At 40.5% G+C, this 16,805-nt stretch overlaps 1 protein-coding gene across 4 annotated transcripts in view; it reads left to right on the top strand.

The window, feature by feature from the left end:
* Positions 1-2,940: 2,940 nt before the first annotated feature.
* The window catches only part of efr3a (EFR3 homolog A (S. cerevisiae)), a 109,135-nt gene continuing 95,270 nt past the window's right edge, over positions 2,941-16,805 (top strand). For 2 of the 4 annotated variants that reach the window (XM_036518772.1, XM_036518769.1), the window contains exons 1-2: positions 3,816-3,896; positions 4,213-4,351. In XM_036518772.1, coding sequence (XP_036374665.1) covers positions 4,342-4,351 — 10 coding nt within the window. In that variant the 5' untranslated portion in view covers positions 3,816-3,896; positions 4,213-4,341. Of the gene's footprint in view, positions 3,183-3,567; positions 3,897-4,212; positions 4,352-16,805 lie in introns of those variants that run through there. The other 2 variants (XM_036518771.1, XM_036518770.1) reach the window with 2 other exon arrangements.

The raw sequence follows: 16,805 nt of genomic DNA, 5'->3' as shown, positions 1-16,805 counted from the left end.
GACAAGCCCCATTAACAGGTTCTTAGAATGGTCCCATGGGAAAACAAAACTCAGAGAAAGTACTCACTTGGCTGTACCAAGTGTTCTTTAATCAGCCTTTTGATGGTCACAGACTTAATATGAACAACGGAGTACTTTCTCTAGAGCTAATTTTCAAACACTTACTGACTTCTTCCAGAAAACATGCAGCAACTTTTTAACTCTGGTTAAATATCAGTGATAAAAGATGACTGCAAAGGTGACTGATGATGGTTTTTTGAGATAGCAGTCCCAGGAGCCTTTTAAGCTTTTAGATGACTCCAGCCGAGACTGTGGTGGAAAGAGTGGCAATCATCATCCACAGTGAAATAGATCAGATCATATCGATGACCGCGAGCAGGGACTCTGGGATTTGCGTACATTGTAGAGCTTCTCTTTCCATGCCCTGAGGGCCAGAGAGGGCTACTTTTGTATGTCTGCAGGACATGTGGGCAGCATGTGAGTGAGTGTTGTTTCTGCACAACCAGAGGGGCGGCCGCGATTTTATCTTGCAACAGCAGTGTCTGGGATTGCAGCCTAAGCCAGGCAGACAGAGGTAAACAAGTCTCCTATTACATTCATATGCTGGAGCTGCTTTCCCTCAACTCTCCTGACCAAGGCTGGCCTTGGATCCTTATTTGGGGATGCGTTTAGATATCATATTACCATCCTATTATCACCAAGAGAACAAAGTAGTGAAGGGAGCACTTTGCTTGTGAGTCGAAGGTTGGAGTTTCAAATTTCAAGTGGGAGTCTTATCGCTGCACGATCATGAAGCCTGGCCCTGAAGCTTTTTGCCCAACGTTGAGAAGAAACATGTATTCCAAATGACTGTGTATAGCTTATTGATAAGTTTCTTTTGAAATGTTCAGGCTGCCTCAGATATGTGAGCCCTCCAGAACACATTAACACCTAATCAGTCATCTGTGTTTACCTTCATGTGATCATATATGCTCATTTGTTACTATTAAATTTTGGTACACATTTATTCTGTGCTATGTTTCATTGTATTGAGACTGAAAACAAAATAAGGTATACCCTGTTTCAGTTCTACAATATATTAAAGCCTGTTTTCAGTTCTACAATATGTTAAAGAAATTATATACTGTAAAGTACGGTGAAATTCATTTATACATTTAATATATTTTGCAAATGTCTTATGCATACTGTCTGTGCAATATATAAACAATTATACACATATATATGTATGAATAATGTAAAAAAAATACTAACATTTGCTTAATTTTGTTACTCACTGTATGGGCCATCATACTCAATTTTATGTATGTATTTTTTAAAAGCCTCACAATCACCATTTCATGCTGAGTGCCTGACAACTGTTGTCTCAGTGACATAAACAGTAGCTAATAATGCAGATTACAAGGGCACCTGCTATGGTTACTCTTCACTTGTGAGAGAATGGGCTTTTCTGAATCCAGGAAGGCTTTGTGAGTCATTCCTGATAAGTACTTGCTAAGTAAAATCATAATACTGTCCCCTCTTGGGACCAAGAACACATGAAAGAAAGCTTAATGCTTTAATAATGCTCATGTGTTTACCCATGAGAGAACCTTTAACAATATTACATGGGGCAATCCAAGCAATTAGTTGAACATATATTTTAATACACTGACATCTCCATTTCATGCCCTTCTAGAACTGTGTCTGTTTATGTCAACCATGTTAAAACAGTCTGCCTTAAACACACCATAAATCAAGCAGTCTGGCACCTACAGACAATAATTATTTGCCATGAATTCCAGTGTAGGAAGGTCCTAATATTACCTTTCAAATATTTTGGTGAAAGGAATTGACAAAGGCCAGTGGAATACAATGAACATAAATAGTATGACTTCTCATTACATTCTCATGACTAATGAACAGGATTGCTGGAAAGCTGCATATAGCCACAGTTTATGCAGTCCTTGTACCCATTAACTCTCTTTAAATGGGGGGGGGGGGGGGGGGGTAAATGAAAATAATCTGTTTCTTTGTGTGAAGATCTTCAGATGGATTCCATCTCAGTGAACAGCCATGCCACCAACTGCACCACACAGGTAATCAGTGGAGAGCATGTTACAAACCAACCAATTTTCAAGGTCAATCTCAAAATTACATAAAAAAAAAAATAATAGTTCTTTAAAATTTGATAGCGTCATCAAGAATGGCTAATAATCGCTTGTGTACATACTCATCAGTCTAAACCATGCAGATCATTAAAAATATGGTCTTTTTTATTTAAAGGCAATCAATATGGATACATCATGCTTTTAACCTGCACGGATATTTCTAGTTTGAGGCATACAAAGCTCACATATAAAAACTGTATACTAGCTATAGCTCTATTACATGTTTTCAAATATCCCCGAAGTTTATGCAAGTGAAAGATATTCAAAAATGTATACTACAGTCACAGAAGTTATTGCGTGACTGTAAATCGTGATTAATTTTTTGATGGATCCATGCTGCTGACTTTGTGAAAGAATAACCATTATTCACCTGCTTATTTCGGCCGCTGTCTCGCCATTCCATAACTCGCAGCAAGAAAAAACGGGTAGTTGATCAGTCTTTTAAATTACCAACATCTACCGTTAATGGTAATGATAAAAGTCAACACAACTCTTTGCAAGATTTAGAAATTGTACAACTTAAATAGTTTTCTAAGCAAACACGACATTTGATATTTCACCCCGTAGACAAAATAAAACGCAAATTCACTGTACTGTGAAATTTCGCTACAGTCGCCGCAACATCAGGGCTGCATAAATGTACTGTTTTGAAGCAAAAAAAAGGTCACTGAATCAGGATCATTAATAATAAAATGAGGGCCAGTTATGTTGAAGAAGTGCAGCCAAATGCACGCAAAAGCACTGTGTATGCGCCACGTAAATTCGACCTATACAACAAATTGTCCACAGCTTGTTTGACCAAGGAGGTGCTAGCGGCAGAACACTATTTTCGCCGCTCTGTACTCATTAATTAAAAGTGTTGCTCATCAGTGGAATGTGAATTAGGAAATCCACCCCTCCCCATCTAGTTCATGCTATGTTTGTCACGTGGACTGAAACTAATTGACCCAAATATCGGACTAAACGTTTTAATTTAATGATGCGTTGCGCACTGCTCTGCCCAACTGCACGTTCTTAGGATGAAGACGTTTTCAGGTAAGGACGTTAATGTTTACAGACTTTGTGTAGTGGTGATTGATACGTTATTTATTGCATGTCGTGTTACCTGTTGTACCATCAGGTTTTTGCTTTTCTATTCACACAATTGCTGTTACGCAATCCGAACTTCTTCTGTGAGGGTCTGAACGCCAGTGTAGGGTTAATATCTATCATTTGCTGCGAAACATTATGCAGAGACATCGCTCTTCATTGATGTTCACTGCAAAATATTGTAGTTGTGAATCACAAAAATTTGCGGCTGAGATATTTTGACAACTGTGCAGTGAACGCCCTTACGGTTTCATAATTGTTGGCAATTTGGCACAGCAGTTGCTGGTACGTTATTATTCAACACGTCTGCGCTAGTGGTGGGAGGGACTGCTTCGAGTATCCGCACTTCCTTATTTATAGAGAAAGATTGACAGGGTTGACATCAGCGGAAGAGGACACCCTTTACATCCCGATACGCACCGTTCCGATCCTATTAGCTAACTTTCATTTTTACCCGCATAAAGCAATTGTTGCCCTTCCAGTTAAAAAAAAATGGGGTTATGTTTCGGATTTCGAATGTAGGCAACAGCGGGTGGAAAAGGACCTCCTTTACGTTTCAAGAGAAACTCCTACTTCCGTGTTGCTCTGCTCCGCAACAAGGTAAAGCGGACTTTTTACAGGAAGCGCCTGTCTAAAGGGGTTAATCCACACCGTTTACAGGTATTCAACATCAAAGCTTCCGAACATTGCTCTTTATATAGCTGGTACTTAAAACAATATGGCGATAGTTAATGGACACGAAAGCGACAGGCGGTATAGCGAGGAATCTAGGACTTGTCTTGGCACTGGTAGCCACAATAGCAGCTAATTACAGTCATGTGTGTCCGATTTGCAGGTGACAAGGCTGCCACGTTAGGTGCTGGCAAATGAATACTGTAATATGCCGGCCTCTGTCTACCATTTAAACAGGTGTGTGGTTGTGTTATAAAACGCTGTGTTTCATGAATATATTTATTTTCGCTGTTTTACATTGTAGTGCCCTTCCCGGATCAACTCAATGCCAAACTATGAAGTAACGGAGACTCGACACTTGTGAATTCGAAAAATACCACATATCCTTAAGAACCTATCTCGCCAAAGGACCTTGCAGTAAATTTTACGAAGAATGCCTGCTGGTAAGCAATGTGACTTCTGAATTGTTACTAGCCAACGTACTAACACGCACATTACCGTTCTCACTGCGGTATAATGGAATCTGGACGACATAACCACAAAGAATTAAGCACAGTGACAGGCAGCACAACGGCTAGAACAAAGCTTTGCTGTGTACAAGTGATATATAAGAGCCACCCAGCATCCAGTTAAGAAACATGCGTCTGAGTCAGTCACACATTTAATTTATGCACCAGGGTATTACAGAGTCGTTTTATAGAGTCAACTTAGACTCTGCCTACTTATTTTAAATACAGTACACCAAATGTGTTAAACAGCAAAACATTTCAAAAATATATCGTTTTTCTTACACAAAGATGCAGTATGTCAGACTACAATATCACATTATGCTGTAATGCAGTTGTGTTCAGAAGCCCAGTAATTTGTCCTGAGGGGATACTGTTGAGTGTCCAGGTATCACTGAACAGAATTCCGTGTCGCTGCAGTATAAAATAACTTTTTCAATCGCACACCTAAAACCATAGATATGTGAATAGACACACACACTGGATGGATAGATGGACAGATACATAAGAAATTGATAAAACTGTAATTGGATGCCATGGTGTTAGATTTTGTTTCATGGATTTACGCCGCTTGACAGAAGTTTGGTTTAAGAACTTTTTTTGTGCTCAGTCACTGTCCGTATTAGAGAGTTTCTAATGTTTGTCACATTAAGTAATTATTGAAATACATTTCACATTATAGAATATTGCCATCTACTTAGCTAAATAAATAGACTCGAGACAGGGTTGGCAGTGGCTTCACGGAATAAGATTAGGTGGGGAAATTAAAATCTCTCCAAGGTACTTCTGTCAGGCGGTGCTTAGATCTATCCTTGCCAATCCAGTTATTTATGGATATGCTTATATAAAATTCAAAGTGGAGACACATGTTCGTTCTCAACAGGCACAAGTGAGTCACCGAATGTTTTTCTGAAAGCATTAAAGATAGTCGATAGTGAAATGGCAAGGAAGCTGAAAATGGCCGCAAAAGCAACTCTTTGCTTTTGTAAAAAATACACTGGCAACAGTCTTGGATGTCATTGGTCTTAAATGTAATGGGTGTGCTGACATTTCACAGCAGTTAAGACTTCTGGGGTTGCTTTTTGGGCCTGAACTGTTTTTGTCCTGGTAATAACAGACAAAGTAGGTGTGATGTTACAGGTCCCTAGTTTGGCAGGTTAATCCAATAACAGGACACACCTTTGCTGCTCTGTCTTTGTTGGTTGTGAGTTATTTTTGCACACTTTGAGCACTGTCAGCCCTGTGTTTCCCACTCAGATTCGTGTGTCATGGTGCTGCCCGTAGAGGCCAGAGCATTTGCTTTCCCATAAAACCCAATTATTGCAATTTCCCAAGACTTAGATTGATTTGCTCTCCCATTGACCTTAATGTGGGTCAGATAGATTTCTGCCACTTGGGGGTTGACTTGAGCCACAGGGGTTTTTGGCTACCTTGGAATGGATGTTAAATGGGCACATTTACATAAGACATTATTGAAAAACAAATGATGTGGTTTGAGGAAGTTCTCTGAGACTTCCCTTTGGCAACCTTTCAGTCTACTGTTCCCCTAATCACTGTGGATTACAACCAGAGATTTTGATCTTTCTTAGTGTTATTGGATTTGCCATTTGTTTATGATCATGTGATGCTCTCCTAACAGTAAGTTGGCCTCAATAATTTCTTAATACAAAAATTATTCAATCCAGTAAAGTAGCTAATTTGAAAAGAGCTGAGCTGTATTGAACTTTGTGTTTCCTGTACTATGGCAGGTTGAAACCTCCTCTGATGTAGGTTTATGAATTCAGAATATGAATTAAATTAGATCTCTTGGGTCACATTAGGCATCAAGATGACTTTCACTTTTGTATCCACATACAGAATCCTTTGACGATTTCCACTTGTAAGCGCATTTTGAGGTAATGTAAGGAATTCATATCAGCAGCTCTGCATTGCTGAAGGTAATTCCCCTGCAATAATTATGATATCCAGCAATGCAGAACACCGCAGAAATTAGCCACAGGGTTGCAAGTGTATCCGACTTAAGAATGGAATTGAACAGTGTTGTGATGATCAGAAAGCAATTGCAAAGGCAAGCAAATCTTAAAGGCAAGTGTTGGTGATCAAAGCAAAGGTCGAATTCTGCCAGCCCTAGTTATTTATGTTAATAGGGTATAAAAAATATTTTGGTCTTCCTTTTCTTACTCTTAGGTTCACAAGGTGAATCATCGAAATTCTCTCATTACCTACCTATCGTAGAGATGTAAGAATACCAGATTGCATCTGCTGTGTAGAATTGTTCTGTACTAATCAGAAAACGCTTTTGCTCTGTATTTGTAGTGAATGGGGTATTTATTGTGTGTTTGTGTTAATTTTACACAGACCTGTATTCAGTCTAACTGTAAGTGATTTTTGGTTTTGTCATTTTGATCCCTACGCAACATTTGTAAAGGGATCTCAAAACTGAAGCAACAGTGTTGCTTTGGTGTCTAAGAATGTTTCATTTACTTAACCCATCTGTTTATATATGTCAGTAGTGGCTGGTGAGCTGGAAACAGGGGAGACTGAAACATTACCTTTAAATCTATCATTACTTTCAACCTGTTCCCCTTTATCCTCCTTGATTAACAGTAAAACAAATAATTCACACAATAATTGACACCAATCGCGTAAGTGGAGTAAATGATTATGCCCACGAAACAGCGCAGATTGTCTGTAGTTTGTGTGCTTGCGAAATCTACGGCGTGAGTTGTTTAATTGGCAAGGATGGCATTTATCGATTTAAATTACGTTAAATGCTCGTGAGGTCTGTGTTCTAAACGTTGTTGTTCATTGCACTCAACCTGACCTAAAAATTTATTCTCAGTAATTTAAATCGATCTAACTAAATTTATCTCCGTTTTGTGATTTGAATTTTGTAACGCAAGAAAGCTATAACGTGAAACATTTAAGAGAAAGCTTTGGGATTACTTGCCACTTAATTGTTCAAGTTGCCATCCTTAGTGTTTCAGCCCCCCCCCTCCTGTTTCCAGCTCACCAGCTGCCACTGATCTATGTAGGGTACAAGGCACACTACAGTTAGATAAGAAGGTCTTAGGGGTGGTATGTGCATATGCATGGTGGCATTAGTATTAAGGAGGACTGCTGACTGGTGTGACTTGTGCAGTGGAGTGCTGGGCTGAAGAGTCAGCTTGACCTTTGCCTGGCATGCAGGCCATGTAATAAGATACTGAAGAATTACCCATGGTTTTAACTGATTGTATGCTTCGCTATATTATATTAAAAGAAAAAAATCATGTTGATGTTCCAAATTTTCGCAGGTCTCATTGTATTTCACACCAGCCACATCAGTGGTTTGATGGTTTCAGCCATTTGTTTATTCAGTATAATTGTTTCTACTTCTTTTGTAGAAGGAATGCTTTATCAATCCTTATTTTTTTAACTGGCCATCCCAGTTCCTAAATATGGGATGGAGTCAGTGGTATTAAGTGGATACCTTCTCTGTCAATCAAAATTTTGGGCTAAAAAGAATGTATTCTGCTTATATTTATTTGTATCATTGTGTGTGTGTGGAGAACCATGCAGGAAATTCCTTTTGCATGTTCTTCAGCCAATGTAGGTCGCAAGCTGGACAGAATCGCTGTGTGTGTGTGTGTGTGTGTGTGTGTGTGTGGGAGTGGGAGTGGGAGTGAGTGAATTTTCCCTTGCATGCTTCTCAAGTGTGACCCTGGAGTCTCCTTCCCAAGTGCATTTCGAGGTGAGCCGAGGGTATCATTTGATCTAACAGATCATTAGAGCTGCCAAGTTTCACTCTTTTCCCCTCAGGACCCCCCCCCCCCACAGCATCTTCCGGTTGTCCGGGTCAGAGGCTTTCATTATTGTTAAGTGTGTTAACAGTTTCAATTAAGTAATTACGCGGCAGCGGAGCCCTCCCTCCGAAGTCCAACACCCAGCGCCATTGTCTGAAATTGGTGCTTTTGTAAATGCCTGACAGTAATTGCGGACTGGCTCATGGAGTCCAGCAACCACAGCTGGTTCGTCTAGCGCTTGGTTTTGCATTGCTTCTATTGTTCTCATTTACTGTTGTTCAATAGAAGGCTGTACATGAGCAGTCATTCACTAACAGATTGTAACTGTTTTCCTTGAATAGCCAGCACTGTTGTGTTTATTTGTTCTGTTTGCCTACATTACGGTATTCACCCAAAGGTCTGTCTACAGTAGTGTACTGGGAATCCTTGCTGGGTGCATATATGTTCTGGCTGACTTTTCAGTCTAGCCATTTGTGGCAACAGATGAGATTAAAAAGCATGAAAGTGTGTCTCAGATTGTCAGCTTTCACCCCAACACCAGTTTTTGTATTCTTTAATTCCCTGCTGTGAGTCTGTGAAAGCTTTGATGTATGCTGTGGACCTTAAATGGCTTATTTCAATGGCTACTGTTTAATCTCCAGTTGTATAAATGTGTTACAGAATGTTTAAATGACAAATTTTACAAAATACTTGGATTTTGGGGAAGCCAAGGAGTAACATCTTGTGGAATTTTCCATTGAGCTTCCAACATGTTGAAACCATGTCTCATTTTGAAATGCACACTGTACCTCCCACTTGACGCATACCCTTGTCTTGTTTTTGCTTTTTTTCTCTTTAGTTTAACACATTCACCTCCTGTGTGTGTATTGTCTCAATCACTCAATTACTGTTTTTTTTTCTTTGTAAATCTGACTCTGGTTTCTCCTACATTGTATCAAAATTAGACACACAGAGACCTTAGTGGTGTTGGAAATGGTTGCGTATCACAACCTGTATTAAAACAGTGCTTTGCTCGGGTGACCAGATGCTCCTCTGTTTTCAGGCAGCTTTCGTAAAGTATGCAAAGCCTCCTCGTAGTGTAACTCAGTCCATCTTTGCACATGTAGTGAGGTCACCATTCCCCATGCTCTCTACCCTAGATCTTGAAGCTAGCTTGAGCAATAAATGATTAGAGCTCTGGCTGTAATGCACAGCAGGAGGAGCTCAGGCAGGAGAAAGTGTTTAAGAAATGGACTGCCGCAGGGAGTGGGCGCCGCACTAGCGCAGATCCCAGCAAACTTATTACTTTTCCCAGTTTGTGGCACAAAGGTTAACACCAACTGATTTTAACCTCCTCTGCTTGAGAGGATTTAGGATTAAAGGGAAAATCTAGAGGGTTTTTTTTTTTTTTTTTTTTTACTGTCGACTCTGAGCCCAGGCAGCGGGAGGAGAATGCGAAATGGGATTAGGGCGTGTGGAATTCGCCTTTCTCCACAGGCCGAGCACGGAGGTTTGCTTTATTAGCAGATGGAAGTGGCTACGGAGCAGCTACATGTTGGTTCCGTGTCTCAGAGCTCCGCGGGTGGGGGAAAAAAAACTGATTGATTGCATGTCTCCATTGGAGGAGAAACTTTGTGTGGTGTCCTTGACATGTTCATGTTTTTGATGGAAGGGTTTTTGATTTCAACGGTGATGGAGATGTTTTAGACTAGATAGTTAAATGAAATGGCAACATCATAGGCCCATTAAAAAAATAATAACGAAGGAAGAACACAAGTAATCCAGCAGAGTATGCATTGTTACTTATTCTGACAAATATATTGTATGAAAAAGTAATGTTGTGTACACCAACAGAGTTTGTGTGACAGCCTTATGGGAATTGCTTTTCATATCTGACTTCCGAGAAGGAAATTCTTTTTATGGCTATATAATTTTTAAATTTTTTGTGAGGTCTTTCTTACCATAGTAAAGAACACTTGATGAACTCTTTTTATAAATGTGACATCAACAGATCTTGACAACCTGAGTGTCTCAGATGTGCCATGTATGGCTAATGTGTGTAATCTCAAATGCTACCTCTCTACTGACTACTCTTACTGAAATGGTGAATGTGATATCTTCTTCTTACAGTGATCACCGATGGATAGATAAATGGTTGCAGTAAAATATTGCTTTAATCTACACTAAGTGTCATGTACAAGACATTTGATATACCCTTTCGGCAGTTCTGTCTGAAGAAAAATTGCCATGAATTTTCAGCAGTTTCGTGTCTTATAAGAGAACAAAAATCGTGCACCTCTTTTGCATAATAAGTAGGACTGAAGGATTTCAACATTTATTTTTTAAAAATGTAAATTGCTTTGTTCAGATGAACCCTGTAAGGGTTGCTCTCATGCAGAGTTCTAAGGACATTTGTGTAATTCATGTGTCCTTGCATGAAAACCAAGGTATGGTTTGTGATGCGGTCTTCACAGCCTAATTAAGGAAACATCAAGGATCTCTGTGTTAATAACAGAGTAGAAGGCAGATAAGGCAGGCAGATATGTGTGTATCAATACTTCAAACATAATTATAGTTATTAACATCCTGTTTATTGCCTTGATCATAACATGAAAATGGATTTGAAGGACAACAGTGGTACATTTATGAAATGCCTTTTAAATGCAAGTCTCTTGTGTTGGTAATTAAATTGTTTACAACAGTGTAGACATTGTAGACAATAAATAAGGCGGAATGCACTGAAATAATGTGGTCTTAAGAGAACAGAAACCATGTATGGAGTGAGAAGAATCTGTACATGTTTTCAACATAAGGAATGTACAACAATAATGTTTATTATGGACAAAACAATGGATTTAATGCATTTATGTTGATTCAACCTTACCAGTCAGATGACTCAAAATCAGAATGGTTTGACCACATTAAGAGGCTTTTGGAATTAGCTTATGGTGGATAAAACATCGGAAAAAGAAAGTAATACATTTTCACTTTGCTCTTAAGACACTGTGTAATGTTTCGTTTTTAATCATGTTTAGCCAATTTACCAATCGGTTCAAGAAGTAATCAGTAAAATGTTTAGAGAAATATGCTGCATGACTTGGATTTGATCAGCTTTATCAGATGAAGGCCCATGAATAGTATTAATACTTATGTTATTTTTCACTGTCTGTAGGCTACCTTTTATTATGCACAATAGCCAAGAAATGTGTGTTTCTCTCCATGCTTGTAAGCCAATGAATTGTGTCCATAATGTTTGAGTTACAACAAAATGGAATGTTAGGCGTTCCCTGATTCATTTTGAAAACTGATAGCAGTTTGTCTGAAAATCTGATTATTGGTAGTGAAATGCGTGCTAGCTAGTTATAATTTTTGAAAAGATCATGCCGCAAGCAACTTTATTTTTCAGAATTATGAGATGGAGTGGGTTGGAGTTCATGGCTCATTCACTGTAGAAGTGTAATATGGAACATGATCAACTAACCTGAAAACCTTGCACCAGCATTTATGTGGGGAGGACTGTTGTAGTGTAGTCACATTATTTTAAAATAATGTCATTCAGTTACATGATTGTACATCACACATATATTCCATATTGCCCATATTTTAAAAACAAAAACCATAACAAATGGAAATGGCATTAATGCAGCCTAGCACACTAAAACTGTGACACTTCAGTGTAGCCCTGATTAAGTTGTTAAATGTATTGAAGCAGTCTTTGTTTGTCAGTGAGCTAATAGTTCTACCACAGGGTGTAAAATAATGTAGTGTTATTTTTATCTGCTGGAAAAAACCATCTGTCAATCTGTATCCACGCCTCTGTGTGCTGTAAGAACCTGCTCTTAGTAAGATCATTGTGTTAGCAGCATCCCTCAGAATACAGAAAACGCATTTAAAGCACACTTTTCTGAAAGCATAGTTGATTAAAGAATGCAAACAAGGATGAAGACTTCGTTGAGATAAGGCTGTCTTACTATTCGGTTATGGTAATCGAGCAAACGTTCAGTCCCTCGTCACCCTCAGGTGCCGTTTACCACCTGACACAGAAATATCCCAGTTGCTCATCAAATGCATAACTGAACATTAAACAATACATTCATTGTTTGTTTAATACTCTTACATTGCACAAAACTGAAGCCGAGTCAAAGTGAAAAGTCACAAACTTGCCAATGATGTAAAAGGAGACATGATGAAGTGCTGTGTTTCATACTTACAAGGGTTGAAAAGTGTAGTCTTTGTTGGAAAGGAAACAGCCTGCATATTTTTAAAGTGGAGATAAGAATTCTGTACGGTATGTGCCGCTTAATGTCCTGACCTGACATAACGCAAAGTATGTAGTTTGCATGTATGCATTCAAATTTTTCATTTCTTACTGGTGGCTGCAAAGCAGAAGATCAGCATGGGATTGTGCAGCGACATTGACTGATATGGTCTATATGCTCTCTGGTTGAAAGAGTAATGATTTTATGCTTAATCCATACATCACTGGATGAATAGAAATGGCTGCATTATGTTCTTGTCCCATGATAAAGATGGGTATGACAAAAGATGATGGCCAGGCTTCAGATCCTTTTCATCTGAAGTTGGCCTTTTTTTGCTGCCATTGTAAAAATACTTAATCCGCTTGTGCACATGCATTTTGATTTAATTCGTGATTTGAAATGATGGTATTTGCCAACATTCCTTAAGCCCCAGTGAGCCTGGTCTTTGTGTACCTAGAAACTAAAAGGATTTCCCTTTTATTCACTCAGGCCTGTAAATGAGGAGGACCTGTTTTTTTGGCCTAATTATAGTGGAGTGCTCTTTCTGCACAATTGCCCACCAGCCTGGACACTGCTTCATTGTGGAGGGGCGGGTGCTGATTGGATCATTGTTCTTAATTCACTAGTAGGCCTCCTGCCTTAGTCTCGGTCGGGCTGCGTACGGCATGCACGCTCCATGTCCCTCCTCAAATGGCCGCCTGTCTCTGATGAAACGTGAAGTGTGGCTTTTTTTCTCCTTTTTTGGCTTTCGGGCATAACCCCCCTCCTTTCATAATGGCTTATTATGACTTTGTAGTAAGGTGAACTTTATCCAATAACGCCTGAAAACACAGGATTCAGGAGGGAATACTGTATCATCCAGGAAAAGACCACACACAAATTTGGTTTATTCATAATGACTATTATTATTATTATTACTGGTTTACATCAAGCCTCATAAAGCCTCAACAATTTGTATTTCTGTGAGGTTCTGAACATTTCAGTCTATGCTGGAAACTATAGTTTTCTGTCCATGTTGTTGAGCTTTGATGAGATTCAGTGAGCATCAGGCAGAAACCAAAGTGAATGAGTGTTTGAGTTTGTGTGTTTTTTTTTTTTTTTTTTTTTCCTGACGCAAAATCCTTTGTTGGTATGATCTCTTTCTTCCCTGGGTCTGCCTGGACAGCATGGCTGTTTACTGTCATGCCTCCCAAATGCAAAGAGGATCTTTCTCAAGAGGGAGCTACTGAGAACAGATGGCTGCAAACCTGCCCGACAAGTTGTGTTCTTTTATCCCTTCCTGTTGATGCTGCTCCTTTCTTTGAGATGGAAATTGCATTGAAATCTCGCATTCAAAAGCAATATTGGAAATTATGTCTTTGGAGCTTATCATTTTTTTGATCTGCCATAGAGGAGATGTACGGTTGCTCTGGTATAACAGGATCAAGGCGTGGTGTCTTTTTAGCAAACTTCAATTTACATGCATTACGAAACATGTTCTGTAAAGGAGGTTTGAAGCTAAATATAACCTCACTGTTATATTCTGTTGGATCTATTTTACCCTGTTGAATATCCTTTTTAACTTTTTTTTTTATCTGTTCACATGCATGTGATGTTTTTTCTTCCCCCACTTCAGTTTTTCAGGCATAAAAATAAACATCTGCCTGAGCATTTAAAAAGCCTGTTGTGTAACCACCTTCCTGCTTGAAATGAGACTTTTGTGTTCTTCAGATTTTTAAAGCACTCCTCTCCTTCCAGAGACTGTGTTTGAAGCCAATCACTTATAATCTTTTTGGCAAATAAAAGATTTATATTATAAAATGCCTCCTACCACACACATTAAGAAAGCTATTTCTCTCCGCACCATCTAAGTGGGGCAAAGGTGCAGTGTCTTTGTGAAGAACCTGGCCAGAACTTCTCTCATTAAAAAAAAAAAAAAAAAAAAAAAAATTGTTTAAAAAGCGTGCGTCTTCGTTGCGGCGTTCGACGTTTGAAAAACGGTCTCACCTTGGAAGGCACGGACAAGAACTCTTTCACTATAGGTCCGTGGTCATGGGCCTTGCTGTCACGTGACAAAGCCAGGGTTCACTGCTGGGCGTTTCTGTTGTCGTGCGCTCTGGCTAGAATTAGCTAACCGAATAACCGCAAGAGAAATAAATGACACAGCCCTTGGCCCTTTCTCTACAGCTCTCCCAATGCCTCAGTTGTCATGGGGAGCAGTAATGAAAAGACTGTTGTGGTGCTTCTCGCAAGGACTTCCATTACGCCACAGGCGCACCTGCCTTGCTTGATGCTTGTTTCACTGTAAGAGTAAAGCGTGACCCCATGGTAAATATCTGGAATCGGGTGTCTCATTGGAAAGTATGCAAGGCTGTCTTTTGGATGCTACCCAGCCTGTGCTTTATGGATCTTACATTGCATTAAAAACAATTTTCTCAAGCTCATCCTCATTAATACTGCACAGGAATGCCAGACAGACCCCCCAGCACGAGTCCAAGATGGCATAGCCCAGTTTGTATGCTCTACACCGCTCGCACTCTTGAACGAGGGCAGACAGATTCAATAGTCTCTCTGAAGGTGTTGAAATTCCTGCAAACCTTGAAAAGGGGCGGATAACAGAAGGCTGCTTATTATCGCAGATCGGTTATTTTGTGGTGCGTTTTGCTCTCGCACTGCGTCTGGAGCCGAAAAATAGAAATGTATGCAGAATGCTCGAGCTCCAGGCGAGGGAGCAGAGCAGTCTGGGGAAGGTGAGGTGCAGCGTCAGGCCACCGGGGCAGCTACCTGCACCACTCAGCGCTTCTGCGCCAGGACAGGAAACGGCGTTGTCGCAAGGTCACAGACGAAAAGCCCGTAGCTGAGGGAAGGGAGATACCCGCCAGGCCTGAGGAGAGTAGGGAGCCTCACCGCCGGGAGCGAGATGGATTCTCAGAACGGCAATGCTGGTATGGTGCCTTTTAAACCTGCAGGTGTGTGTGTGTGTGTGTGTGGGGGGACACACAGAGGGACAATGGCGGACCCAGACAGTGCTGGTTTTCTTATTGCGTATCTGTTTATTGACTTTGACCCGCCCGCAATACACATACATACTGCCTGCATGTATACAGATATATGCTGCCTGCATGTCCTCTACTGCCTCTAAGCCTACAGGTCTATCTTTCTCTAAGACCCCTGTGGGCTCAAAGTGCTTTTCTGTAGTGCTATTGGATGTTCGATTGTAGTCTGTTGTCCGCTGATATGAGGGCTCAGCCTCACTCAAGGTGTGGGGTGGAGAGTGTGGTTTGTGAGACCAGTGGGGAGAATGTGGCCTGAAGCTATCCTGGCTTTCAGGTACCTGCCTCTTCCCCCTCATTGTCAAAATGTGGTACTCTATAGTGCATAGGAACAAACCCAGTGAATGTGCCGTCTTAGTGAACTATTATATTGCGCGGTTGAATGGCATTCCAGTCTTACTCATTTTCCCTTTAGAGAGAGAGAGATACACTTGAACATTCATGCTTTCTGTACTTTCTGACATGAAGTGGATGTCAGCCATAATTTGAAGCCATTAATCGACCAGTGTTTGAAGCCTTGAGTAAGGCTGGCATTTCATGCCCTGTCGTGAGAAGTCAGCATTGTTTGAGAGGTGCCATTTTGCTGTTGTTTTTTAAAAGGAGAGATGTACCTGAACCTGCCTTGCGTTTGTCTGAACGAACGGCGTGGCTGTGCCGGCATATTCCGGCACTCACCGAGGCAGCATCTGGCGCTGGTTGCTGGGCTGCGGCAGAGGCGAGGTCATCTGTTGTCTTTCATGCACGATTAAGCCCTTCATCAACAGACCGCAGTCAGACGGCACCCGCTCGGTCCCTCGCTGGAGAAAAGGCACTGCTGTCTCCTCAGGGCTTCTTGGATCCCGCACGCGCGCACACACACACACGCAGAGCCCATGACAAAAAAGACCACTGCAAATTATACATATCCTAGTGAATGGCATACGCAGTGCATACTGACCATCCGGCATTAAAGATCGTGTGCAGTTTGAAAATCGCACTTGTATACTTGATTTCTGACATCTTGCGTGGCTTGACAGAGCGGGATACGAGCGGGCACTTTAATACGCAGCAATAAATTATGAGTATTTGACCGTCTCATAGGGGAGGAGATAGCCAGCAGTTATGAATCGCATAACAGGAGAGTGCGAGGCACACATCACACGAGTGCTGGCTGGCCAGCGAAGTGCTTATTATAATGCAGTTTACTGTTTATCTTGCGTCCTGAGTGACTGATTTACATAATTTTTCAATGTGGATGTTGATGAACTGCCCGTCCTCTGACTCCATGACACAGATGATTTGAGTTGGAATATTGCATTAAGCACTACAAGGGGAATTCCAAGGGAAATTTGATTTA

This window comes from Megalops cyprinoides, chromosome 24, assembly GCF_013368585.1.
Source record: "Megalops cyprinoides isolate fMegCyp1 chromosome 24, fMegCyp1.pri, whole genome shotgun sequence".
In the NCBI taxonomy this organism is placed as follows: Eukaryota; Metazoa; Chordata; class Actinopteri; order Elopiformes; family Megalopidae; genus Megalops; species Megalops cyprinoides.
This window is presented reverse-complemented; position numbering and strand designations above follow the sequence as displayed.